At 42.0% G+C, this 27,738-nt stretch overlaps 1 protein-coding gene across 2 annotated transcripts in view; it reads left to right on the forward strand.

The window, feature by feature from the left end:
• Nucleotides 1-27,738, forward strand: part of elovl7a (ELOVL fatty acid elongase 7a) — a 49,481-nt gene that overhangs the window by 10,746 nt on the left and 10,997 nt on the right. The window contains exons 1-5 of one of the 2 annotated variants that reach the window (XM_078218737.1): nt 20,232-20,271; nt 20,373-20,477; nt 21,371-21,561; nt 26,601-26,681; nt 27,328-27,384. In XM_078218737.1, the coding sequence (XP_078074863.1) occupies nt 20,414-20,477; nt 21,371-21,561; nt 26,601-26,681; nt 27,328-27,384 (393 nt within the window). In that variant the 5' untranslated portion in view covers nt 20,232-20,271; nt 20,373-20,413. Of the gene's footprint in view, nt 1-20,231; nt 20,272-20,372; nt 20,478-21,370; nt 21,562-26,600; nt 26,682-27,327; nt 27,385-27,738 lie in introns of those variants that run through there. The other variant, XM_078218728.1, reaches the window with a different exon arrangement.

Genomic DNA, 27,738 nt, shown 5'->3' on the forward strand with positions numbered 1-27,738 from the left:
TGTGTATGATTGACAACCTCAATGGGACGACCATTTAATCTCCAGCATACTGCTCTGGTTTGGCCCAGTTTATTCCAGTGCCAACACCTGGCTTTTTTTTCATATCTCTCACCCCTCCAGCATACTCACGTTTCTTTTGTTGGAAAACCTTGTTGGAGCTTCCTATCACTCCCTCTCTTGCTGGCCTGTCCTCTCTCTCACCTTCCCAATTTTTAGCTTTCTCTGATTTAAAAGTAGGTGTTAGCCCAGTTGGCTGGACAGGTGGTTCGTGATGCAGACTGACACCAACAGCATGGGTTCAATTCCCGTACCATGAGGTTATTCTTGAAGACACACCTTCACAACCTTGCCCCTCAGGTTAAACCACCACCAGTCAGCTCTCGTCCCTCAAAGGGGAGAGCAGCCTATGGTCATCTGGGAGTATGGTGACTTTACTATACGGTATCTTAACAATGGCTTTTAGAAATCCAAATATATAACATATGCTATGTTACCCTGATCTAGTTCTGTTACTACTTCAAGTAATTCAATAAGGTTGGTCAAGTGTAAACTTCCCTTGGGGGACGCTCAGGAATAGCTTAAGTCCTAATGGAGGTTCTACTTGATATTAATCTGAATTGTTGCTGGTACTTTGCTTCAGATTAAAAGATATTCTTTTTGTTCTTGGAGTTCTGTGTTTACTGAAGTTTAACATTAGCTCGTGCAGCATCATAGAAACCCTACAGTGCAGAAGGAGGCCATTTGGCCCATCGAGTCTGCACCGACCACAATCCCACCCAGGCCCTACCCCCACATATTTTACCCGCTAATCCCTCTAACCTACGCATCCCAGGACTCTAAGGGGCAATTTTTTTAACCTGGCCAATCAACCTAACCCGCACATCTTTGGACTGTGGGAGGAAACCGGAGCACCCGGAGGAAACCCACGCAGACACGAGGAGAATGTGCAAACTCCACACAGACAGTGACCCGAGCCGGGAATCGAACCTGGAACCCTGGAGCTGTGAAGCAGCAGTGCTAACCACTGTGCTACCGTGCCGCCCCACCCTGAATGTCCCATCCTTGAACTAGTGTGTCTTCTGTTAGATTACTGTATCTGCTGAGCCTCCTGTACTATTTCTGCAGCACTGCTGATTCACTCCTGCTGTTAAAGATTGTATTATTTAGACAGAGATTTTTTTCAAATGGAGTAATTGGTGGGTATGCCACCCTGCATTTTTCCTTTTTATTTATTTTACGTCTGTTTAAAATTAAGGTGTCTCCAAGACAAATATGCTACATGTTTGTCTGTTTTTGTGTGTAAATAATGGCATGATAATCTCTACCTTGTGAGCACTCCTATTCACTTGCTTTACAGTAAATCAAACTATTATAATTTTTCTACTTCATTGCATCACAATACTGAAAGTGCGGGCAGATATATTTTGCCTCCTTGCTAATAATTTGATATTTTCAGCAAAATTCATTTCCTGTTTATTACTAATGTTAGAATTAAGTATCTATTCACAGGGAATGGGTGAGTTAGAGCGTGAAGTTGCACAGAAACAAGCCATTTGGCAAAACCAATTGGTTTTTATCACCCACATGGGCAGGGTCTTGGTCTCATTCAATTCCATTCACTTCTTCCAAATAAAACACATAATTGTGAACCAAAGTGTGTCCTAATGGGGAGGCAATGGCCTAGTGGTATTATCGCAAGACTATTAATCCAGAAACTCAGCTCATGTTCTGAGCACCAGGGTTCAAATCCTGCCTCGGCAGATGATGGAATTTGAATTTCAGATTTTTTTTTAATTGAATTAAGAATCTACTAATGTTCATGAAACCATTGTCAATTGTTGGAAAAACCCACCTGGTTCACTAACATCCTTTAGGGAAGGAAATCTGGCATCCTTACCTGGTCTGACCTAACTCCAGAGCAACAACAATGTGGTTGACTCTCAACTGCCTTCTGAACCAGGGTAACAAGGGATGGGCAATAAATGCTGACCAGCCAGTGATGCCCATGTCCCATGAATGAATTTTTAAAAAGCCTGTATTATTATGGCAATCTGGTTGCGATTCCGCCCACCTTCCCGTAAGCACTCATTTCCATTTTCCCAGGATCATCATTTCAGCTTTGTTTATTCTGACACTGTCACTTTCCGCATCAATATTTCTGCTATCTCTTTTTCCTTAATGTAGGAAGCCCTTCCTCTATGGTTGACAGATCTCCACTGTGTTTATCCAATTTCCTGCGTTTCTGCTCTTTTCCTCTTTCCTACAATCCGGCCCTGCTTGTCCTCTCCTTCCACTCCACCAGTGTCTACTTTTTGACAAGTCATTTTCCAACACCTCCAGCATTTTACCGTCAACAAACACCTTTTTCCCCTTTCTTTCAGCATTCTGAGTGGGCTGTCCTTTCCATACTACTCTGGACTGCACGACATTATGTCCAACACCTTATCACAGTGCAGGAGATGGAGCACCTGCCCTTTCCCTCACATGCTGGGTCTCAAATGCACTTTCCAGATGAAACCGAGGGGCATCTGCATTTCCAGATCGATTACTCCTATTCACTATGCAGTCTCCTCTACACTGAGGAGAATAAACACAGATTGGGCGATTGCTTGTCTGACCACCTCTGCTCACTGCCAGGCATGACCCTGAGTTTCTAGTCACTTACTTTAATTCTCCATCTCCTAGGTGCGTCGATACCATGCCTTTAAGAAATGTATTTGGATCGTATTTCTTCTGCAGGATCTGTTTTACTAACAGTACCATTTTGTGTGCATCCAGCAGCCCTGTTGTTACTGCATCAGCATAATTGCTCCTAATTGTTTGTTTTAACCTGGGCTAATGTTGTACTGTTATTTTAGTGTTTTGCAGAGTAGGGCTTGATTAGGTTGATAGAAAAATCATGTGACTGGGTTGACCTAGGCTTGCACAGAAATCAAGCTTGGAATTGTGAGTGAGTAGTGCCTCTCTTTCTGTCTTTGGATTTGGAAACTTGAATCTGCCAGGTAATATGTCTCTTTCTCGGAGATTCTGCTGTTTGAAGGTAGATCCGTCTCTGAAAACTGCTGTATGTGAGTCAGAAGGCAGCTGCCTTTCTGTTTCTGTCCAGACGGGTTAAAAGGCTGGAAAGATAGCACCCATGTGCATTTTTGGTGACTTGTGTCTGAGGAAACTGCTTATATTAAGAGGGTGTAGAGAAATATAGAATATATGACTGAGCACTATATTCTGCACCCTTTCCTTTTCCCCTATATACTCTCGGAACTGTATGCTTTGTCTGTATAGTGTGCAAGAAACAATAATGTATGGATTTCATTTTTGATGAGACTTTGTAGAAATGGAATTTTTTTTTTACCAATACAGGTGACAATAATAAATCAAATCAAAATACATTGGAACTATAGAGATAACTAGTTGTTCAGGATGGCAGCCGGTGACTAGTGGTGTGCCTCGGGTCAGTGCTGGGACCACAACTTTTCACAATATGCATTAACGATTTGGAAGAAGGAACTGAAGGCACTGTCGCTAAGTTTGCAGATGATACAAAGATATGTAGAGGGACAGGTAGTATTGAGGAAGCGGGGGGGGGGGGGGCTGCAGAAGGACTTGGACAGGTTAGGAGACTGAGCAAAAAAGTGGCAGATGGAATACAATGTGGAAAAGTGAGAGGTTATGCACTTTGGAAGGAGGAATGGAGGCATAGACTATTTTGTAAATGGGGAAATTCTTTGGAAATCAGAAACACAAAGGGACTTGGGAGTCCTTGTTCAGGATTCTCTTAAGGTTAACGTGCAAATTCAGTTGGCAGTCAGGAAGGCAAATAGAATGTTAGTATTCATGTTGAGACAGCTGGAATAGAAGAGCAGGGATGTACTCCTGAGACTGTATAAGACTCTGGTCAGACCCCATTTGGAGTATTGTGAGCAGTTTTGGGCCCCGTATCTAAGGAAGGAAGGATGTGCTGGCCTTGGAAAGGGCCCAGAGGAGGTTCATACGAATGATCCCTGGAATGAAGAGCTTGTTATATGAGGAACAGTTAAGGACTCTGGGTCTGTACTGTTTGGAATTTAGAAGGATGAGGGGGGATGTTATTGAAACTTACAGGATACTGCGAGGCCTGGATAGAGTGAACATGGAGAGGATGTTTCCACTCGTAGGAAAAACTAGAACCAGAGGGCACAACCTCAGGCTAAAGAGACGATCCTTTAAACCCGAGATGAGGAGGGATTTCTTCAGTCAGAAAGTGGTGAATCTGTGGAACTCTTTGCCACAGAAGGCTGTGGAGGCCAGGTCATTGAGTGTCTTTAAGACAGAGATAGATAGGTTCTTGATTAATAAGGGGACCAGGGGTTATGGGGAAAAGGCAGGAGAATAAGGATGAGAAAAATATCAGCCATGATTGAATGGCAGAGCAGACTCGATGGGCTGAGTGGCCTAACTCTGCTCCTATGTCTTATGCTGTTATGGTCTATGGTTAAAAAACATACTTTATCATTGTTTATGTATTTTCAATTATTTTTATTATTTTTTAAATGTGTTTTTAAAAATCTTTTTTTAAAAATGTTTCCCAGTGGGACAACCGAATCAAATTTGGAGCGAAACACCTTATGCTCTCCCTAATGCCAAAATCAAAAAAAAGTTGGGGTCTAGGCTAACTTCATAATATACCTTGGAGTTTCTGATCTGGTCCCAAACACTGGGTCCTGACCCCTGCTCCCATTTCCTCAGACACCAGGTACTGGTAATGGTTCTCTGATCATTTTATAACTCTTGCTAATCTGTCCTTTTAAAAAAAACTTGTCACATTATCACCTTTTGTCATTATCCCTCTTGTTCTCTGCTTAAGCATAGATCATCCCTTTTTTTCTTTTCCCTCCAGCCTCTGCTACCACAGTGTTCCTGGCTTCATACAAGTAAATAAGTTGTGAAATCACTGACTCTGTCCTGTTGTAACGAAAGGCCATCAACTTGAAATGTTAATTCTTATTCTCACTATGATTGCTGCCTGACATGAATGTTTCCAGCATTTTCTATTTTTATTCCTTATCTCGTATGACCTATTCTTAAATGCTGACAGGCACTCATTCAACTAGTGACACTGGGTAATGCATTCTATAGCCTCAAATTCTCCTACCTCTCATTTCATCTTGTAGAAGGGTCTGTGCATGGTGTTCTCCTTTCATCCACCTTCACAGTCATCAGCTACCGTTAAAAGATTTTGTTGCGATAGGGTGTATCGAATTGCACCCATGCTTGCCATGTCACTGGGTGCAGTAAGGTAAAAGGAATAAATATTAGTCGGGACACCAGGGGATGCAATGGCGTAACTGGACTAGTAATTGTAACTGGACTAGTAATCCACAGACCGAGGGTAATGCTCTGGGGTCCAAGATTCAAATCCTGCCATGGTAGATGGTGAAATTTGAATTCAATACATTTCAGAAGATAGTTTTCAGTAGAGGAATGAAGCTGGCTTATCTTTGTAGTCCAGGGCGATCCTAGAATAGTTGATAGCTGTTGATTCTGAGAGTCCTGAATCTCAATTTAGGCAAACATAATGGCATGAGACATGAGTTGGCTATGATGGAAATGTTAGGGAAAGGAAGGATAATGGACAGGCAATGGGACAGGCATTCAAGGAATGAATAGGTGAACCCCAAAAGTTGCTTATTCCTATTTGGCACAACAGTGGGAAGGGAACTTTGGCCATACCATGGTTTACAAGGGAAATTAGACATAGTATTAGATTCAAAGAAGAAGCATACAAATTGGCAAGGAAAAGCAATAAACCTAAGGGTTGGGAACAATTTAAAATTCAGCAAAGGCGGACCAAGGGATTGATTTAAGAATGGAGAAATAGAGTTTGAAAGTAAGCTCGCGGGGAACATAAAAACGCACTAAAAGCTTCTATAGGTTTGTAAAGAGAAAAAGATTGACAAAAACAAATGTAGGCCCATTGCAGTCAGAAATGGGGGAATTCAAAACTGGGAACAAAGGAAATGGTTGAGGAACTAAATTCATACTTTGCTCTGCCTTCTCAAAGGAAAACATTAATAATGTGTGCAAGTTTTTTATTCATTTATGGGATGTAGTCCATAAGACCATAAGACATAGGAGCGGAAGTAAGGCCATTCGGCCCATCGAGTCCACTCCACCATTCAATCATGGTTGATTTCAACTCCATTTACCCGCTCTCTCCCCATAGCCCTTAATTCCTCGAGAAATCAAGAATTTATCAATTTCTGTCTTGAAGACGCTCAACGTCTCGGCCTCCACAGCCCTCTGTGGCAATGAATTCCACAGACCCACCACTCTCTGGCTGAAGAAATTTCTCCTCATCTCTGTTCTAAAGTGACTCCCTTTTATTCTAAGGCTGTGCCCCCGCGTCCTAGTCTCCCCTGTTAATGGAAACAACTTCCCTACGTCCATCCTATCTAAGCTGTCATCGCTGATTGGGCCAGCACTTATTGCCCATCCCTAATTACCTTTAACCTTAGTGGCTTGCGAAGCAATTTCAGAGGAATTTTAAGAGTCAACCACATTGCTGTGGGTCTGGAGGCACGTGTAGGCCAGACAGGCAAGGATGGCAGATTTCCCTCCCTAAAGGACATTAGTGAAGCAGATGGGTTTTTTCGACAACAGTTTTATGGTTATCCTTAGACTTTTAATTCCAGATTACGTTTTTTTTTGTTGGATCCAAGTTTTTCCATCTGCCATGGTGGGATTCAAACCCAATTGCCTGGAGCAAGTTTAAGTTTTTTTAAGTTTATTAGTATCACAGGTAGGTTTACGTTAACACTGCAATGCAGTTACTGTGAAGAGAAACAAGTTTTTGTGAGGAGCTGAAGGAAATCATTATTAGTAGAGAAATGGGGAAATTAATGGGATTGAAGGTGGATAAATCTCCAGAGTCTGATAATCTTCATCCCAGAGTTCTTAAGGAAGTTGCCTTAGAAAGAGTTGAGCCATTGGTGGTCATTTACCAAAATTCTTTGGACTTTAACAGTTCATACAGATTGGAGGGGAGCTAATGTAAGCCCGCAATCAGAAAGGGAGGTAGTGCAAAAACAGGGCACTGTAGACCAGTGAGCCTAACATTGGTAGTAAGGACATTTCTAGAGTCCATTATCAAGGATTTCGTAACACTGCATTTGGAAAGCAGTAGTCCAACCAAACAAAGTCAGCATGGATTTACGAAAGGGAAATCATGCTTGACAAATCTACTGGAATTCTTTGAGGATGTAACTAGAAGAGTTGACCAGGGAGAACTGGTGGATGTGGTTTATTTAGACTTTGAGAAGGTTTTCGATAAGGTCTCGTATCGCAGATTACTATGTAAAGTTAAAGTGCATGGGATTGTGGGTGGAAAGATGGAAAGAAAGCTGATTAGCAGACAGGAAGCAGAGAGTTGGAATAAGTGGGTCTTTTTCTGATTGGCAGTTGGTGACTAGTGGGGTTTCGCAGGGATCTGTGCTCGGACCCCAACTGTTCACATTATATATTAATGATTTGGACAAGAGAACTAAATGTCTTATCTCCAAATTTGCAGATGATACAAAGTTGGGTGGGAAGGTGAGCTGTGAAAAGGATTCAGAGGTGCTTTTAGACAGGCTGAGTGAGTGGGAATATGCATGGCAGATGCAGTATAATGTGGATAAATGTGAGGCTATCCACTTCAATAGCAAAATTGGGAAGACAGATGATTTGGGTGTAAATTGAAAGAGGTGGATACTTAGCGTGATCTTGATGTTCTCATGAATCAGTTGCTGAAAGTAAGTGCACAGGTACAGCAGGCAGTAAGAAAGCAAATGGTGTGTTGGCCTTCATAGCGAGAGGATTTGAATATAGGCATAGGGACCTCCAGGCAGAACAGCAGCTGCTCCTCAAGTCTGTCTCTGCTGGAAGATTTCCTGAGAACCAATGGAAGATGTGTATCTAATTATCTCCTGTATCAGCACCAGTTGTACAGTGAGCTCTACACTCCAGTCTCCAGCTGAATTCAAGCTTCTACATGAAATAATTCCTCAGTGGACCCCTGACTAAATTACATGAACTGCGTCTCTGCAATACTTGTACTGTTATTATCCTGTGTGCGTGCGTGTGTGTCCCCCCCGCCCCCTTTCCTCACTTTTTGAATACAAAATAAACTAACCACCTGAGTTAATCATAACATGGGCTTGTTGCATGTTACTAAATTGGATTTTATACCAAGAGTTTGGATAAGCATGCCACAACGTACTTTAAAAATAATTCAAAACACATTTGGCTGGTGAAAGGAAAAAAGTATAGTTTGCTTATCTATCCTGTCGGTAACAAGAAATTCATAAAGTCTAATAGGAAATGCATCATCAATATTAATGTAGTACTAATAGTAACCTGGTATTGTTTAAAAGCTAATCTTGTAGGGTTGTCTCTCGAGTTGAAAGCTTTCATTGGGCATAAAGGGAAATCAGGAATGTTGAAAGCTGAAACTATCATACAACATGATCATGATCAAAATGAATGATGGAGCAGGCTCGAAGGGCCGAATGGTCTACTCCTGCTTCTATGACATATAAACTTTGAAACCAATGGATTTTCTGATCATTCTGCTGCAGTCAATTGTTACTTGTTTTTTTGTAACCTAAATTTACACCAATTTTGCACCATTTGAACAGACACTGTTCAGTGACACCAAAATAGTAACACTGGATCCTAAATGAGAGCTCACCCGAGCCACATTACAGAGGAGGGTGACCATCAAAGAAAAACAACTCTTTCAATTTGCAGCCTTCTGGACTCAACATTGAGTTCAACTGTCTTAGATTGCAACCTCTACCCCTGTTTCTATTTTGTTTTTCTTTTTATTTGTTGCTTGTTTCTCTCATTTCCTCCTTGCTCTCAGGATCCTGCTTTTCACACATCTAGGCACAGCTTTTATTTCTTGATCAATCTCATTACCACTCCCTTTGGCCTTGCACCATGAAATTGTTTGTCATCTAATCTCCTGCCTTCTGCCCTGCTCTTTTGTTCTTTTCTCCTTCTCCACCCCTCCCCATTCCTCACTTGCCCAAGAACTTTCACAATCTGAAAGACCTGTCAACATGCTGTTTTCCTCTTAGATTTTTTCTGAATTGCTGATCCTACCATTCCCTCACAATTATAGATTCAAATAATGGAAGGGAACAATGTTTATCATTGTCTGCGGCTTTGTCCTTTTCATAATGAGATACCTAAGTTGCACATTCAATGTACCCTAACCATATAAATTTACCAGTACTTGAGACTCTTATGGCTTTATTTCTGCAATTGGGTAAAAATCTATTTTTGATTTATTCTTGCCACATGTATTGGGATAAAGTGAAAAGTATTGTTTCTTGCGTGCTATACAGACAAAAACATACCTTTTCATAGAGTACATAGGGGAGGAAAGGAGAGGGTGCAGAATATAGTGAGAACGAGAGTAAAGTTTATCAGTATCACAATTAGGCTTACATTAACACTGTAGTGAAGTTACTGTGAAAATCCCCTAGTCGCCACACCCCGGCACCTGTTTGGGTACACTGAGGGAGAATTCAGCGTGGCCATGCACTTAACCTGCACGTTTTTCGGACTGTGGGAGGAAACCAGAGCACCCGGAGGAAACCCATGCAGACACGGGAGAACGTGTGAACTCCACACAGATAGTTACCCAAGCTGGGAATCGAACCCAGGTCCCTGGCGCTGTGAGGCAGCAGAGCTAACCACTGCCACCATGACGTGGAATTAGAGGGTATGCTGGGGATAGCTCACAAGAAGTCGCCTCGCTCGGGCTCCATTTTATTTACATGTTTGAGCTTCAATGTCTGTTTGTTTACATCCTTTGTGATCTTTGCATTGCGCACCTGCTCTCATTCCTTTTGGTTTTCTTACAATATTTTGCTACACACTTCTGCACATTTGACTTGAATCTGTCACCTGTTAGTCCATTCCGCATGCCTCCTGGAAGTCTTTCGGAGTCCTCCTCGCCAAATCTTTGCCAGCAGAGTTCAGTATTGTTCCAATTTTTGGGTTGAAATCCCACTCCCATGGTTTGAGCGCAAAGGCTGTGGCACCAGAGCCATACTGAGGGGATGCTGCACTGTCAGAGGTGCAGTCTTTCGGAATAAACGTTAAACCAAGCTCCCATCTGTCTGCTTGAGTGGTTGTAAAAGATCCTTTGGCAATAATTTGAAGGAGAGCAGGGACGTCATGCTGTGACCATCGCTGATCATGATCACATTGTTATTTTGTGGGAGCTTGCTGTGAACAAATTGCCTGCTGCGTTTCCTACATTACAGCATTGACTACAGCGGTGGTCCCCAACCTGTGGGCCGTGGACTAATACTGCAGGTAGTTGGTGGGGGGAAAATTGCAATTATGTGTACCTCGAATAGATGAACACTTTTTTGATGACACAAAGTTACATGAAAGTGAGGTGGAAAAAAAATTCGGAAGTATTCGGTGTACCTGGTGCTGTGTGACAAAGAGTCTCAAAGATTTGGTCCCTGAAGACCTTAAGCATGGCAGATAGAAAGGCCTTCTGCTTCAGACTTAAGAAATACTAAGTATTATTAAAGATACCAGAATGAGCTTGGCTTTGACAACTGTGTCACCATGGCAGTGCCATTTTTGATTTGATTTATTATTGTCACATGTATTAGTATACAGTGAAAAGTATTGTTTCTTGCAAAGCACGCAGTACATAGGGAAGGAAAGGAGAGAGTGCAGAATGTAGTGTTAGTCGTAGCTAGGATGTAAAAAAAAACAACTTAATGCGAGGTAGGTCCATTCAAAAGGCTGATGGCAAAGATTCAAAAGTTGGAGTCGGCTGGTACATGATCTCAGACTTCTGTATCTTTTTCCCGACAGAAGAAGATGGAAGAGCGTATGTCCGGGATGCATGGGGTCTTTAATTATGCTGGCTGCTTTTCCGAGGCAGCGGGTAGTGTAGACAGAGTCAATGGATGGGAGGCTGGTTTGCGTGATGGATTGGGCTACGTTCACGACCCTTTGTAGTTCTGTTTTCACCTGCCAGTGGAAACAGCCTCCCTGCTTCTATCTTATAAAATTACGAAGGGAATAGTTATGTTTCTATAAGATCCCCCCTCATTCTTCTAAATTCCAATAAGTATAGTCCCAGTATACTCAGTCTATCCTCATAAGCCAACCCTCTAAACTCTGGAATCAACCTTGTGAATCTCCTCTGCACCCCCTCCAGTGCCAATTTTGTTCCTGGATTAATGGACAAGGTGAGTTTTTACAATAATTGATGATTTTTGTCATGATCACCATCACTAAGTCTAGCTTTATATTCCAGATTTTATTAATTTAATTCGCATTTTGCCAGTTGTTGTGGTGGGATTTGAACCTATATCCCCCAGAGCATTAGCTTGGGCCTCTGGATTACTGGATGACTGACAGCTACGTCACCATTTCCCCCCAAACTGTTCTTCACCAACTAATTGGCCCATATCCTTCTGTTCTACATCGTTCCACCAATACCTGTGAAAACTGCTTACCGCTACCTTTTGTGGGCAACTCGGGATGGACAATAAATGCTGGCTTTGCCCACATCCAACAGAAGTCTTGCATTTGTGTCCACGAATGCACTTTCCCTTTAGTTATATATTTGATTGAACAGTGAATTGTTTTCATAATAGCAGCTGTTACTGTTAGTAATTGAATAATACAACTTTAATAGTGTCATTACTGAGAAATTGCTAAAGGATTGCATGATGATGTGATGGAATGATAGAGGTGAAACCACTGGAGAACATTTCTCTAGAAAGAAATGTTTTTATACTGATCGTGTAATTAAGAGTTAGCAAACAAGATTAAACTGTTATCCGAACAATTGTTCCTTTTTGGTATTTGTTTATTAGCTGGTTACCATGGTGACAACAGGCTGTGTAGATTTTTAGATTTGCAGTTCTATTGAATTATTTGGACAATTATGTTTTATATACTCGGTCATTAGATAGAATCTGGCTTCAATGGGCACTTGATTATTTTTAAACTTTCTGTTCCTCTGCTTGGAAGACGATTACTTTATTCTGGAGTACAGTTTCATAGGTGCCACTCGCTTTCAAGCCATTTTATTCCTTGTCAGAGACTAACTTCTGGCGCAAGTAGATTGAACCTGAATCCTTCTCCACCCCCCTCCCCCCCCACCCCTGAGAGCTTTCCTGCTGAGTTCAGTTGCAGGACCCCTACTACTCCGAGAAGAGGCTAATGAACTGTTTACAAGTATGTGAATTTGGCAGGTTTACACACAAATGATTTTGTTTCCTGGCAACATTAATACACAACATTTAACAGTTGCCAATTTGACCAATGGACTTCGCTATACCGAGAGAAGTGCTGTAAAACCTGGCCGTCTTCTGATCAAAATCAGGGGTAAACTAATATTAGATCATTATTTCATGTTTTGTTTGGGTAATTTATCAAATCCTGTATACATGAGTTTTGATTTATACTTTAGCAAACAGGCACTTCCATTCGGAACTGGAGTGCAAGCAGTAATTTGACATCCATTCTAAAAATGACTTTGTACTTTTCTGACAATATCAAATGTGCTGCCGATATTATATGTACATATTTATATTTGAATTTACTGAAAAGGAAGGGGAGGTTAATACGTACGTGCTGAAATTTTTATTGCAATCTCATCACTCGGAGTTCAGAGGGTGTAATGAGGTGGAAGGATGGGCAGGCTTTACCTGCTCACACTCTGCTTTGCTGAGGGGTCTGATCATTTCATGAGCTACTAAGTGTGGTGTTAGTATGAATTGTAGCTGTGAATATCTTGTTATTTGGGTTGGTCTAAATATTGTCTATTAGCTTTGAGAATCTGCACTGTTCTTGCATGTCAGTAAGATTTTAATGCAAAAATCAAAACACTGGTCACTGGAAATACAAAGAACAAAAAACAGAATAGGACAGGAACAGGTTCTTTGGCCCATCAAGCTTGCACCAATCACATTGTCCTACCCAGACCAACCGCCTGTATCCCTCTGTTCTCCGCCTGTTCATGTGTCTATCCAGATAAGTCTTAAATGCCCTTAACATGTCTGCCTCAACCACCTCACTTGGCAGTGCATTCCAGGCCCCCCCACCACCCTCTGTGTAAAACACAAAAAAACTGCCTTCCCTCCCCCCCCCCCCCCCCCCCCCACCGCCCCCAACATCTCCACTCGTAATTTTATGAACTTCTATCAAGTCTCCTCTCAGCCTCCATCTCCCCCCCCCCCCCCCCCCCCACCGCCCCCAACATCTCCACTCGTAATTTTATGAACTTCTATCAAGTCTCCTCTCAGCCTCCATCTTCCCAGGTAGGACAATCCCAATTTATTCAATCTCTCCTCATAGCTAATACCAGACAACATCCTGGTAAACCTTTTCTGTACTCTCTCCATGTCTTTCTGGTAGTGTGGCAACCAGAATTGGACCCAGTATTCTAAATGCGGCCTAACCAACATTTTATATAACTGTAACGTAAAGTGCCAACTTTTGTACTCGATGCCCCGTCCAATGAAGGCAAGCATGTCATATGCTTTCTTCACCACCTTTTCCACTTGTGCTGCCACTTTTAAGGATCTGCGGACCTGTAATCCCAGATCTGTTTATGCTCCTGATGGTTCTGCAATTTATTTTATAGCTCCCAGCTGAATTGGTAAAGTTAATGATAGGTTTGGAACAAGTGCCAGTTGGTGGGTGGGTGGGTGTGCGAGAAACTGGGACAGGGTGAAAGACAGGGTTGATAGTACAAGGACAGGTCTGAGTGGGCGCATGCAAGAATTAGACCTTTTTGTTGTCAGACTAGTGTTCCAAAGAAGCTTGAACAATGGCACCTTGTTTATTGACTGGGCTCATCTTTGGGATCAGCACTATTAGATCATAAATCTGCCTGCATTTTGCCTCCTTTTTCATGGCTGGTTTTGGTTTCACACTCTTGTGTCGTCTGCTCCTCCCTCCCCTCCCCCACCCTTCCTTTAATTTCAGTGGGTATAGTTTGGCCTTTGTCAAGACGGGAGAAAAATGGGCATCTGCACAGGAAGTTTAAGAAGCAGCAGTAAGAGTATGAGTGCCAGTAAAAAAACATTTGAAGTGAAAGCCATTTTTATTATTTTATTGCATCCAACAATAACTATGCAGTGATTATATGATTAAATTATGAATAAATGAGGCCTGGTATTAGTGTGATTGTAACAGGTTATTTCTGCAGTAAATGGGCTACGCCCATTAATGGATCAGGATTAATTAAATGTGTTGTGTGTCAGCACAGGTTGTTACTTTATTCCCTTTGGTCGAGGTCTATTCCTTTTAGTGGGCTTGTTCTAAAGTGCTTCCCCTACTTTTGTGGCACAAATAAACATGGCCTTTTAAGTGAGAAACCTACATCTAATTCTGCAACTACACATAGGTTCACTCCTCATCCTGCAACGAGGAAAGATTTTGTGCACAGTGTGTGGATTAGCTACATGTGGGTGTGATGGTGTTGTGCACAAACTGCAAACCTGTACTGTCTCATTAGCTGGGATTGTCTTGCCCATTTTGTGATTCCACAGCTGCCACAGAGATTGTTCTTCAGATGTTGAATGCTGACAGGGAGAGGCCTATCACAAATGAATCCAGTCCCATTCCTGCCCAATGTTAAAACTGTGAATCTTTGCTAGGATAACAAAGCAAGTGTGAAAGGTCACACTTGAGCTGGTATAGTACAGCTTCAGCTGGCATTCCCCAGGAACTTGCACCTTTCATCAATGATTAGTATTCTCATGCTTGAGGCTTGAATTCATGTTTTTTAAGCTATTCATTACGGCTGTTGCCAAAATGTTTACATCTGCTTAGTGTGTTACCCTTCTTCTCGTCTTCCTCTCCTCATTTATTCCTTGTTTATCCAAATTGACCCATAGTAATTCAGATTGGCGTTATCTGGGTGCCTTCAAGCATCCCACAGCTTTGTCTCCCGGAAGTTTGTAACAGCCATGGTTTAATGTTGAATAAAAAGTAAACCCCTAAACGATAGCTGGAGTTCCATACCAATGATTGCCAACCACAACGATGGTGTGGATTTTCTGAAATGAGAACCATATATGGGAATGTAGGAAGTGACTGGAGTCCAAAAGCTATGATGTAGGTAAAAATGCTGCAGTGTCTCTAGTGATCAAAACATTCTCCCTTTAATTTAGAGATTTGGAATAAAGAAGATTTTTATTCTGGCAATATTGCTGCTCCCTCATTTAGTGGTCCCCTCTGACAAAAAAAATCAAGTCCTATTCTTTGGGTGGAGTCAAAAAACTTAACTAGACAATTCATTGAGATTGGTGTTTCATCTTTATTTTCCGATGGTGTTAGTTTTCTAAATGAGTAATTTTGTGCACGGGATTGGAAAATTGCAAATTTCACTTGATTATATAGGAGTGCTAGTGACAAATCAAGTTACTATAGACTTGTCCACCTAATGTCAGTGATGAAAAATGAGTAAATCTCACATTTGGGACAGAATGACTTTGCACGACGGCGAAAATGATTTGGAGTTTGAATGCCATATTCGAGGTCACACAGCTGATGAATATGGATGTTCCTGTATGGAATTCCATACACGTTACAGTAAAGTTCTGATTGAAAAAAGAGTAAGGATAGAGTTTGTTCTGATTGACAGGACATGGTAAGAAGTTTAACAACACCAGGTTAAAGTCCAACAGGTTTATTTGGTAGCAAAAGCCACACAAGCTTTCGGAGCTCCAAGCCCCTTCTTCAGGTGAGTTTACCCCAGTCCAACGCCGGCATCTCCACATCATGACAGGACATGACCAGTGGTGTTCCCTCAGCTGAGGCTTGGCTTTTTGCCATTCTTGTCAATGAGTTGGATGACACAATAGGGTTGCATAATCCAAGTTTTCAGATGACACCACATTAGGCAAAGTAAATTGTGTGAAAGGGTGCAGGAAGTGACAAATATTCTGAGATTAGGTGAGAGAGCATAGTTGTGATGAGAAAAGCTCAATGTTGTCAAGTGTGGAATCCTCCATTTCGGATCCAAGAAAGATGCGCAGAATCCTTTTTTTAAGGGTGAGACTAGGGACTGTTGGAGGAGCAAAGGATGTGGGTGTCCAGCGATACCCACAACGTGACGCTTGGGCAAAGGTGCTAAGGGGCTCCTGGAATGTTGGCCTATATCTAGAGTGTGTTGGGAGTAGTTTTGAATACAAAGTAAAGGGAATGATGCTTCACTCGTATAGAGCCTTGGTCTGGCGTACTGTATTTAGTGGTAGGTGCCAGACTGCAGGAAGAGTATGTTTGTCTTGGAGGGGGTAGAGTGTAGATTCCTCAAAATGATACTTTGGTGATTACAGCATACCAACAGAGGGATGAATAGAATCAGAGGGAATTGGAATCCTGTAGAAAGGTCATCAGGAGCAGAATAGTAATCACCAGGAAGGGATCAGAGCTAGTGAAATATTCCTGATGTGGAGATGCCGGCATTGGACTGGTGGTAAGAAGTCTCTCAACACCAGGTTAAAAGTCCAACAAGTTCATTTGGAATCACGAGCTTTCGGAGTACTACTCCTTCATCAGGTGAGTGGCAGACGGACAGAAATTGATCGTGCCTGTTAGATTTGATTTCTTATTGTCACATGTATTGGGATACAGTGAAAAGTATTGTTTCTTGCACGCTATATAGACAAAGCATACCGTTCACAGAGTACATGGAGAGAAGGAAAGGATAGGGTGCAGAATGTCATGTTGCAGTTACTGTTGGGTGTAGAGAAAGGTCTGCTTAATATATGGTAGGACCATTCGAATTCTGTTGGCAGCAGGGAAGAAGCTGTTCTTGAGTCGGTTGGTACGTGTCCTCAGATTTTTGTACATAATATACTATTCATTTACTGCTGATGTTTCTTGCGTGATGGCTTCAATTGAAGTCTGGCATGGATGGCCGACAGGAGAAACAAAGTCAGCCACAAAAAAAAAAATCTGCTTTGGTTTCAGGTTGTCTGACCATTACCCTTTCTTAAAGTATGCTGAGTTGCTTCCATAGCAACTAAACCTATTTGCTCCATCTCGACTGATTTTCAGGATTGATGTGGAGTGAATTGTAGGGTTCAGATTTATACTACAGAGTCCTGGTTGCTTCAGTGTAAATGCTCCTTGCATAACACTCAAGTGTGGGAGAAAAGGTAGGTATGTGGAATGTGAACTATTTTAACGTAGGCTGCCTGAAGACTTAAAACAGGTTTTTCGACATACTTTGGTAAACTGATTCAGCATATCTCACTGCCACTTCTCTTCCATGATGTGGCGATGCCAGCGTTGGACTTGGACTGGGGTGGGTACAGTAAGAAGTCTCAATACCAGGTTAAAGTTTATTTGGAATCATAAACTTTCGGAGTGCTGCTCCTTCCTCACCTGAGCTTGTGATTCCAGATAAACCTGTTAGACTTAACCTGGTGTTGAGAGACAGCTTACTTCTCTTCCAGGAATGCCTACCCTGAAGAAGTACTGATCTTCTCTCCGACAGAATTTCCATTTGTCTCTCTCTCTCTCTCTCTGTTCACCTTCATTTCTTTCCATTTCCCTCGCGGTGTTCGACAAGGTGTTTACCAAAGTTCACTTATAGCCATATTTCCTTCCTCAACGACTGACTCCCCACATGTATCTGTCACCCCACATGGATTCCAATTGAAGTTCCACCCCTCCTGTTTCAAATCCACTCAGGATTACAGGCATCTTCAGAACATACAACATTCCTCGGACTGCTGTTCTCACCGCATCGAGTGCCGTGTGCCGCCATATGCACACACTTGATATCTCTCCAGCAGCACTGACTCACCCTATCTCAAAGTTGTCCTTATCCCCAGTTTCATTTCATTCTTCTTCTCTTCCAACAGCTTAACAAGAAACTTCTCTTCCTTTTGGGTGATAAGGAATGCAAGCTCCAACAACTCATCAATACCAACACCAATCCAGGATGCCATCTCCCCCAGCCCACGCTGTGTATTCACCATACCCTCTGACCTCCTCCTGTTTGAAGCCGAACATGCTGTATTTGCAAAGGATTTGACTTCGTATCCTTGCGCCCTCACCTCAACGAATTTCAAGCTTGACATGATGATGAACTCTATTTTGCTGTTAATTTTGTCTCCGTGCTCACTCCTTTGGGCAGGAGTCCTCCCCCCTTCTCCCTCCACCTGGATTCCTTTCTCTGTCTTCTTACCTGCTCTTGATCTTTTCACTGAGAACTTGCGGCCATCTCAATTTCTCTGCTCCTCTCACCCATTTTAACCTATCTACTTCTGAACTTGCTGCACTTCGCTCTCAGGTCCAACCCTGACTTTGTCATCAAATGTGCCGACAAGGGCGGTGCTGTTGTTGTCTGGCGTACTGGCCTCTACCTCGCAGAGGCTGAGCACCAACTTTCAGATGCTTTCTCCTACCTCCCCCCTGCACCACAACCCCACGCCGAACATCAAGCCACTGTTTCCAGGACTGTTACTGACCTCCTCTCCTCCGGACATCTTCCCTCCAAAACTTCCAACCTCATGGTCTTCCAATCCTGGACAGCCCACTTCTACCTCCTTCCCAAAATCCACAACAGGGCAGTCCAGGTAGGCTCATTGTGTCAATCTGTTCCTGCCTCACTGAACTAATTTCTTCCTATTTTGACTCCATCTTCTCTCTTCATGTCTAGTCCCTTCCCACCCGCATCTGCGATTCCTCTGATGACCTACGCCATTTCAACAACTCCCTGTTCCCTGGCCCAAACCACCGCCTCCTTATCATGGCTGTCCAATCCCTCTACATCTTCATTCCCCACCAGGATGACCTGAGAGTTCTTTGCTTCTTCGAACAGAGGCATAAACAATCCTATTCTCCTCCATCTGGCTGATCTCGTTCTCTCACTCAATGATTTGTCCTTTAACTGGTCTCACTTCCACCAAATAAAAGGTGTGGCAATGGGTATCTGTATGGGTCCTAGTTATGCCTGTCTCTTTCTGGGGTATGTGGAACATCCCTTGTTCCAATCCTACTCCGCCCCCCTCCCACAACTCTTTCATTAGTACATCAACGACTATTTTGTGCCACTTCATGCTCTCGTTTGCACCTGGAAAATTGATCATTTTCGCTTCTAATTTCCACCCCTTTATCACCTTCACATGGATCCATTTCTGACACTTCTTTTCCCTACCTTGAACTCTCCGTCTTCATTTCTGGTGATAGACTGTCCAACATTATCCATTGCAGGTCCACCGACTCTCACAGCGACCTTGACTACAGCTCTTCACACCCCACGTCCTGTAAGGACTCCATCCCATTCTCTCACTTCTTTCACCTCTGCCAGCTCTGAAGGGTCATTCAGACCTGAAACGTTAACTCTATTCTCTCTCCAAAGGTGCTGTCAGATCTGCTGAGATTTTCCATCATTTTCTGTTTTTATTTCCGTCTGTTGTGTCCACTTCTACACAGAATTGGAGTGTCTCTTTTTTTTGGTTGGAACTATTTAGCTGTAGAAGTGGGGACCATTAGATCTATTTAATTTGTCTCTCTTTATCTAACAGTTCAAAACTATTCTCACTGCCCTGCTATCTCTTTCCACTGTCCTGTATTTTACATGCAGTAAATATTCACCATCTTTTCCTATCCTAGTTAAGGGGATTTTCACAGTTAATTCATTGCAGTGTTAATGTGAGCCTACTTGTGACACTCAAACTTTCAAGATCTCTTCATCAGAATCCACAATGAGATTAAATATTTTCCAATATTCTCTCCCCTTCATAATTTTAAAGCATCAGGTAAATATTGAGTTAGCCTTCTCTACTATCAGTAAATCAATAGTCTCAAGACTTTATCTCACTCCTGGGATCATCCTGATAAATCACTTTTTTCTTTTTATGGTAACTCTCTTTCTACAGTGGGAAACCCAAAGCTTCACACAGCACTCTGTGGTGGTCACACAATTATTGAAACCCTCCCTTTTATATCCCTCTGTATCAAAATGGCTTAGTATAATCAGAAATTCTGTTGAAAAAGTTTGTTTGCTTAGACTTGAACTGCTTTTAAAGGGGATTGCACATGACTTGCCTAAATTTTATTCCAAACCTGTTTTCTGGAAAATGCTGTAGTGCGCTCTTCACATTGATTCATTTTGTCTCCCTTCCATTCTGTGTGTTCATGCTCTCGACAATTGTTACTGAATTCAGTTTATTCTTAAACTGCAGATCCAGTGGGTTCTAATTACTACTTGTACTGTATAAAGCCAGCCTGTACTTAGTTAAGTATCCTAGATACTTTGTGGTGCTTTTGAAATGAAATTGGTGTCACGTTACTTTCCTCAATGAAATGGATTTATAGGAAGTACATTTTGTTTGCAGGACTGAAGTACTCCTGAGGAGAATCTTGTACATTGCTGGAAATGTCCTTCAAAGAACTGACAGCGAGAGCCGTACTCCTGTACGATGAATGGCTTAAAGATGCGGGTAAGTGCCTTTCAGTGTAGATGAGATCAGGGAAGAATCTAATGTTATTGTAGATATTGGGCTATGTATGGACTTGGCAGGGGAAGGGTGGTGTTCTGTGGGGGTTGGGGGGGCGTGTTGTGGCACACTTGCTCTATGTTCCACTTCCTTTCCTCTCACGCCCCTAGTGCCTTGCATATGCCAAGTGCTCCTAATTTCTCATGTCTCTGCTTCTGAAAGTCCTTTAATTACTTGCAAGTTGTTGGAGTCACATGGTGGTTGGAGAAATGAATGCGGAAGTTAGTGTATACTCAACCCACAGTTGTTAAATCATTGAGGAGCAGAGAGGAGGTTTGAAGAGGATGGGAAAACCTAATCAAGGTTGGGACAGTTCCAGGATCATCATCTTCTAGAATAGAACACAAAGAATGAAACAACCCAAATAATGCAAGTCTGCTGCCTAACCTGATTCACAAGCTTTGCGAATTGCTGCGGTGGCAAGGGGCTGTTGATAATCACCTGAATGATATGTTGGCATGAAGTCACCACCCTCAAAGAAAAGGTTGTGGTACCTTATTTTTACTGAGCCCACCCAGCTTATGGAATTATCGTTATTGGAGGAGGTTGAATGCGGATTTTAGGTTACCATCAGATGGTGGAGCAGGTTTGAGGGACTGAGTGGCCTACGCCTGCTTCTTGTTCATAAACAAAGCAATCTTCCAGGATAAGAATTTTTGATAATCCCTAGTAGTAACTTGCCCACTATTGATCAAATAATTAATATTGAGCTTTGCACTTTTTAAAGCAAAGTATGAAAATCCATGTATTCGTCATTCATTTTTAGAAACAAGGTAAGTTAAGAAATTGAAGTAAAGTTAAAATGAGTGCAACTATATATATTTTTCCTTTTGTAGATCCCAGAGTTGAAGACTGGCCATTAATGTCTTCTCCACTCCCACAAACCGTTATCCTTGGAGCCTACATCTACTTTGTGACGTTTTTTGGGCCAAAGCTAATGGAGAACCGGAAACCGCTGCGGTTGAAGCAAATAATGATCGTGTACAATTTGTCCATGGTGATCTATTCCGTATATATGTGTTATGAAGTGAGTATGTTCTGTCTGTAATTTGACTACTATTGTAAAACATGCACCATTTGGATGACTGTGGATGAAATTCATTATGTTGAATTTGCACTTACAGCTATTAGCGGCCCATTTGAAAGGATCACACTGCAAGTAAATATTTCCTTGTGAGAGTTTTGCCCATGTTCACAGCAAGCTATCTCTCATTGTTCCTTTTCTTCGTGGTACAACATACTTGCATTTACTTCAAATTTGAAAGATGCAAGTTTGAGCCTTGCTGGTGTGCAATATTTTTAGTCTTGTTTATCTTGTTTAAATTGAGCACTACTCTCTTCTGGCTCTCAGCTGCAAAAAGCAATTGCCTCCATCAACTCCTTCCCCACCTGCTTTGGGCTATCCTTGTAGTTCCTCCCCCACCCCCTTAAAGACACTGCAAGAAGCTCATGGATTTCTTCCTTGGGCTGAAGACCTTCTGAGCAGCTGCCTTCTAAAACACCAGTCAGAAGTTTGACCTCAACCCTGTCTTTTCAGCTTCTCCCTTATCCCATGAGCAATATACCCTCTAATGTTTGTTTGTCGTGCATAGCTGATTCATTTAGGTGCGTGAGCCCTTTGTTCTCGGCACAGCCATGCACACAATGTATCGTAAAGGATCACATTATATAGAGTCTGTGCGGGAACACTCAGGTTGCACAGCTTGCAGGGAAAACCTAATAAAGTCTGGGACAGTCCCAGGGTCAAGTTCTCCCAGAACAGAACACAAATAATGAAACACCCACCTCTTGCTCCCTTAAACCACTCAACAAGACAAGCAAACTCTCTTCCACCAGCCTGACTGGGATTTCTAATGTGGGATCATCAACCAGGTGCTGATTCTGGGCTGTGTTGTTGGCGTTGTTCCAGATTTGCTGCCTTGAGATGAGGTGTTTTCTGGGTGGGCAGATGGATGATGTTTTCTACCAGTGGCAGCTCTGGATTTTTGTGTGCACTTTCTAGCAGCTGTGCTGTGCTAGGTTCACGATGGCTTGTGGTGGCACAATGCTGCAGAGCACAGGTAGCCAGTTTGTGTTTGTTGACCGGATTGCTCCTGAGATATTCCTCACGGTCTCATTCAGTTGGACACTTCCCAGTTTGCAGTGCACAGACAGTTCTTCCAGACAGAAGTGCAGCACTCAGCTACTGAGTAGGAGAGAGCCATAAAAGAGGTTCTTAGAGTTCTGGTGTTGGCTCCCCAAGAGGTTCCTACTAGTTTGTTGATGAGATTGTTCCAAGTCTTCACTGTAGTGGAGACTTTCTGGAGGTGTGGCTTAAAAGTCAGTGTACTTTCCAAAACAACGCCATGATAGGTGGGTGTAGGGTGGTGTTTGATGTGGCTGCCGTTTAGGTAGAGGCTAAATTCTTGGTGACTTCCTGCATTGTCAAGGTGGTAGACACATGACACAGTTTTGGCAGCACTTGGTTTGAGGCACCAGTTTTGTTCGAATAGTCAGAGCGTTTACTAAGGTTGAGATTAAGAGCACTATTGATCTTGAAATTTCTCACTTGGTAAAAATAGCAGATTTCATCTGTGTAGATGAACTTGTGGCAGCAAATGGCTGGCAGGTTGAACAAGGTGATGGGGGCCAGTACTGACCCTTGAAGTAGACCATTTTACTGTCTCTTCCATGTACTGGCATTGGACCCCGTGATCCGCCATTCCCCTCGAGTACATTGTTTCTTCACGCTATCTCAAAAAACCCTCCTTTATTCTTGCTGTCTTCAGAAAATAGCCCCCTATCTCCAATATTCATCAGATGTTTGTTTTGATCTATTAGAGATAGTTAGGTTCCTGATTAATAAGGGGATCAGGGGTTATGGGGAAAAAGCAGGAGAATGGGGATGAGAAAAATATCAGCCATGTTTGAATGGCGGAGCAGACTCGATGGGCCAAGTGGCCTAATTCTGCTCCTATGTCTTACGGTCTTATATTTCCATCTCTCCATAACTCTGACTTCCTGTAACCGAATATCGAATCACCTGCACAAAAGTCTCAAACAACATTCTCTGAATGTGCTGCATTTTCCTTTCTACAGAATGTTGAGGTGCAATCTGTCATGTTTGTGTTGCCCTCTGAATCCCATTTTCTCTCCTTCACATTAGTTTGAGGCAGCTGCAGATCCATCTTCAAGCCCCAGCTGTTCGATATTTACCTGCTGTCTCTCAGTGACAGCCCGCAGTATCATGGGGTCAGCTTTACTGATATGCTGCTCTCTTTATCCACCGCCCCCGTTGGTTTCACAACTGTCTTTGTGTTGTCAGGCTGCTTGATCATCATCCAGAGGTGAGTTATTACTTCCTCCCAACTCCACAGATGACCAAATCTTCAGCTCCCTTAAATAGATTCCTTCTGTCTTCCTGGACTATGTCTCAACTCTGTCTAAACCATTCCTAGTAAGAAGTCGCACAACACCAGGTTAAAGCCCAATAGGTTTATTTGGTAGCACAAGCTTTCGGAGCACTGCTCCTTCATCAGGTGAGTGGGAGAGTTGTGTTCACAAGCAGGGCATACATAGACACAGACTCAATTTACAAGATAATGGTTGGAATGCGAGTCTTTACAGGTAATCATGTCTTTACAGGTACAGACAATGTGAGTGGAGAGAGGGTTAAGCATAGGTTAATGAGGTGCGAATTGTCTCAAGCCAGGACGGTTAGTGTGATTTTGCAAGCCCAGGCAAGTTGTGGGGGTTACAGATAGTGCGACATGAACCCTGCCTATAAGGTATTTTTGGGCCAAAGGGGAAAATGAAATCCATCCAGCATTGCTCTGACTGAATACAAGTTGTACAATAATAACCCATAAGAGAATCATTAAACAGTAGAAATGGACAACTTTGGATTTTGGTAAATTATAAGGATCCGTTTGGTCATGTCAATTGACAAATGTTGGAAGTATGCGAGGAAGCGCATGGTTTTTATAGAGTGGAGACTGGAAAAGCTCATGCAGATGAGCTGTTGGCTTCTCGAACCAGACTGCATCTCATTAATCGAAACATTTTTTTTGTACTTTCTGCTTTTGAGACGGTATAACTTAGTTTTAATGTAACTTGACTGGTGAACTGCATTATTGAGCTTTGTGTGAGGTGCTCATTAAATTTCGGGTCAGTCCAGAAATGAAAAACATTAGCTTCCGCGGCTTAGAACTAGTATTAACAATTCATTAAAATAAACGTTGATACTAGTTTTGGTAATGTGTACTCGTTGGAGTTTAGAAGGATGAGGGGGGATCTTATGGAGACTTATAAGATAATGCGGGGGCTGGATAGGGTGGAGGCGGAGAGATTCTTTCCACTTAGTAAGGAAGTTAAAACTAGAGGACACAGCCTCAAAATAAAGGGGGGTCGGTTTAAGACAGAGTTGAGGAGGAACTTCTTCTCCCAGAGGGTGGTGAATCTCTGGAATTCTCTGCCCACTGAGGTGGTGGAGGCTACCTCGCTGAATATGTTTAAAGCGCGGATGGATGGATTCCTGATCGGTAAGGGAATTAAGGGTTATGGGAATCAGGCGGGTAAGTGGTACTGATCCACGTCAGATCAGCCATGATCTTATTGAATGGCGGGGCAGGCTCGAGGGGCTAGATGGCCTACTCCTGCTCCTATTTCTTATGTTCTTATGTTCTTATGTAACCTGCTGGCAGTTCAATACATCCCAAATGTTTCACCATGATAGCAATATTTGTGAAATTGTTTTGCACTGCTACTTTCCAATATTTAATACACAATGTAAATGTTTAATCAAATTTTCCAACTAACAAATCATTGACTCTAACTAGATATTCTCTTGTGCTAATTTGGGATGGGTTTTTGGGCCACATGTAGAAATAAACAATTTGACCAGTAGTTCTGTTTTTTTTAATTAAAATAAATGTGTGCAAATTTGATACTGGGAAATGATGGCCTTTTAGCACATTTTAATTGTGAATGCAACTCTGATTTGGATGTGTTTCTATTTGTGCCATCAGCTGTGAAATTTATGCTAGAATTGTCTTTTCCTCCTGAGTACATGTACTTTGGAAACCCAAGCCATAATTTTTCCAGGTATGTACATAGTGGCTTTGGAACAGAAACCATGCAACCTGCAAATGGACTCATTGGTAAGCAATGCTGTAGCACGTTAGCTTATAGGGTTATTTGGAATCGATGGAAAGAATATTGCTTCCTATAATAAGCTAATTAATCAATCAAAAACATTACTAGAAAACTCTGCCTTGCTGGCCAACATCCCTTTTACAATCTCCCATTGCCAGGCATATCATTCTGGCATTGAATCTCTTTCAAAGAAGTCATGTTTACCCCTCCATTCCCTTCCAAGGAGGAACATCAATATACAATACAATTACATTAGCAGAGAAGAGAACCTCCAATGTGGAAAGGAAAGTTTTTTTTTAAAAAAGTGGTCCTATAAACAGCAGCAAGCTTTTTGAATTTTTAAAAATAAAGGTTATCCTGACCTGGGTAAAATGGTGTAGCATCCAATTTATTGAATAAGGTGTTTAACTTGTGATTGTGTCACGTGCTAATTAAAATTACAAGAGTAACAAATCACGTGTGACTCCGATAAACTTCAAGAATTTGTTTACAGGTGCAAGGGTCAACAAGAGATTTCATCTGAAGGGGAATGCAATACTAAAAGCATCTATTTTATATATATCCCACACATTTACTGCTGAATGTTTGGTGCTTTTACACTGGAGCTTGTTTACTTTTGATTTCTTGGCTACCATTTTGTATTTATATTGTATTTGAAATCATTCTTGTGGGTGAAGAATTTTGATTCCACAGTTGATATTGGGAGTGTAAGTAACTCAGATCCTAGACTCAAATCTAGACTAGGCTCTTGTACAAAACTAGCATTCGTTTTGTATGACAAGGCTGTGCAGAAGTTGAAAAGAATTCTTGTAACCAAATTGTCAGTGGGATTTTTTGGTGTGAAAGCAAATATTAACACACCTCTCTGATATTCATGGTTTTTCTTTGTATCTTGCAGTAATTAACTTTTTTGGTTTCTTTACCAACTAACAGTTTCTTATGTCGGGCTGGGCCACTGGATACTCATTCCGTTGTGACCTTGTGGATTACTCCAGGTCACCACAAGCCCTCAGGGTAAGTAAATATTCAGCCAACCTTTTTCACCTCTGCTTCGAGCATATCTGGGTTCCTGATTTAATCCCCCTTGATTCAGTTCTGAAAGTTATGGGGAGAGAGTAGAGGCATGTGGATTCGCAATTGGCTCTGCCAGAAAAATTACTTGCTATAGCAACAACAACTAATTGTTTTGGTTGTAGAAAGTATAGGCTTGCCACTTTTTAGTTATTTCAGTTCATTGTGCAACTAGCCACAAATCATCATGTTTATTTGTGTGCAGCGGGAAACATCTGCTGCTGAGAAGGACAAGGACAGCAGGTGCATGGGAAAACCATCACCCAAGTTAGCCTTTAAGTCAGACCACCTCTCGGTTGGCTGGACAGCTAGTTAGTGATGCAGAGTGATGCCAACAGTATGGGTTCAATTCCCGTACCTGCTGAGGGTATTCATGAAAGCCCGTCTTCTCAAGCTTGCCCTTGACTTGGGTGTAGTGATCCTCAGGTTAAAATCATTAATCAGCCTATAGTCATCTGAGACTATGGCGACTTTAACATATCTATTTGTTGCAAAAATCTTTTTGTGACAAATAGATACGTTAAAGTCGCCACAACCATGTGAAAGATGCTGTATTAATCACTGTCATGTTTCATTATCTTTCTTCTAGATGGCCTGGACGTGCTGGCTTTTTTACATATCAAAGTTTATTGAGTTATCGGACACTGTAAGTATCATGGGAGCAGATTGTACCTCGTCATTGGCACCTTAAATTTTTTATAAATTTTATACAAACAAGTAGTTATTTGTTGTAGCATGATGTGCTTTAAGAGAAGTGTCTTTAAAAGCTTTCAGTAGACGGTGTATTAAAAATTGTATGCTGTTGTCTAAAGCTGTATCTTGGATCCTGACTGCAGGATACTATTGACCTATTATTTGCATAATAATCAAAATTAAAAATTTGAATTTATTGATCAAAATGGTGTGCCCTAGCATAAAGTTTAATTTGCTATGGGAGCAAGTTGTTCTGCTGAATTTATTCTATATAATTGGCTGTTCCATTTATATATTTTTTTCTGGA

The sequence above is a fragment of the Mustelus asterias genome, chromosome 1 (genome assembly GCF_964213995.1).
Source record: "Mustelus asterias chromosome 1, sMusAst1.hap1.1, whole genome shotgun sequence".
Lineage (NCBI taxonomy): Eukaryota > Metazoa > Chordata > Chondrichthyes > Carcharhiniformes > Triakidae > Mustelus > Mustelus asterias.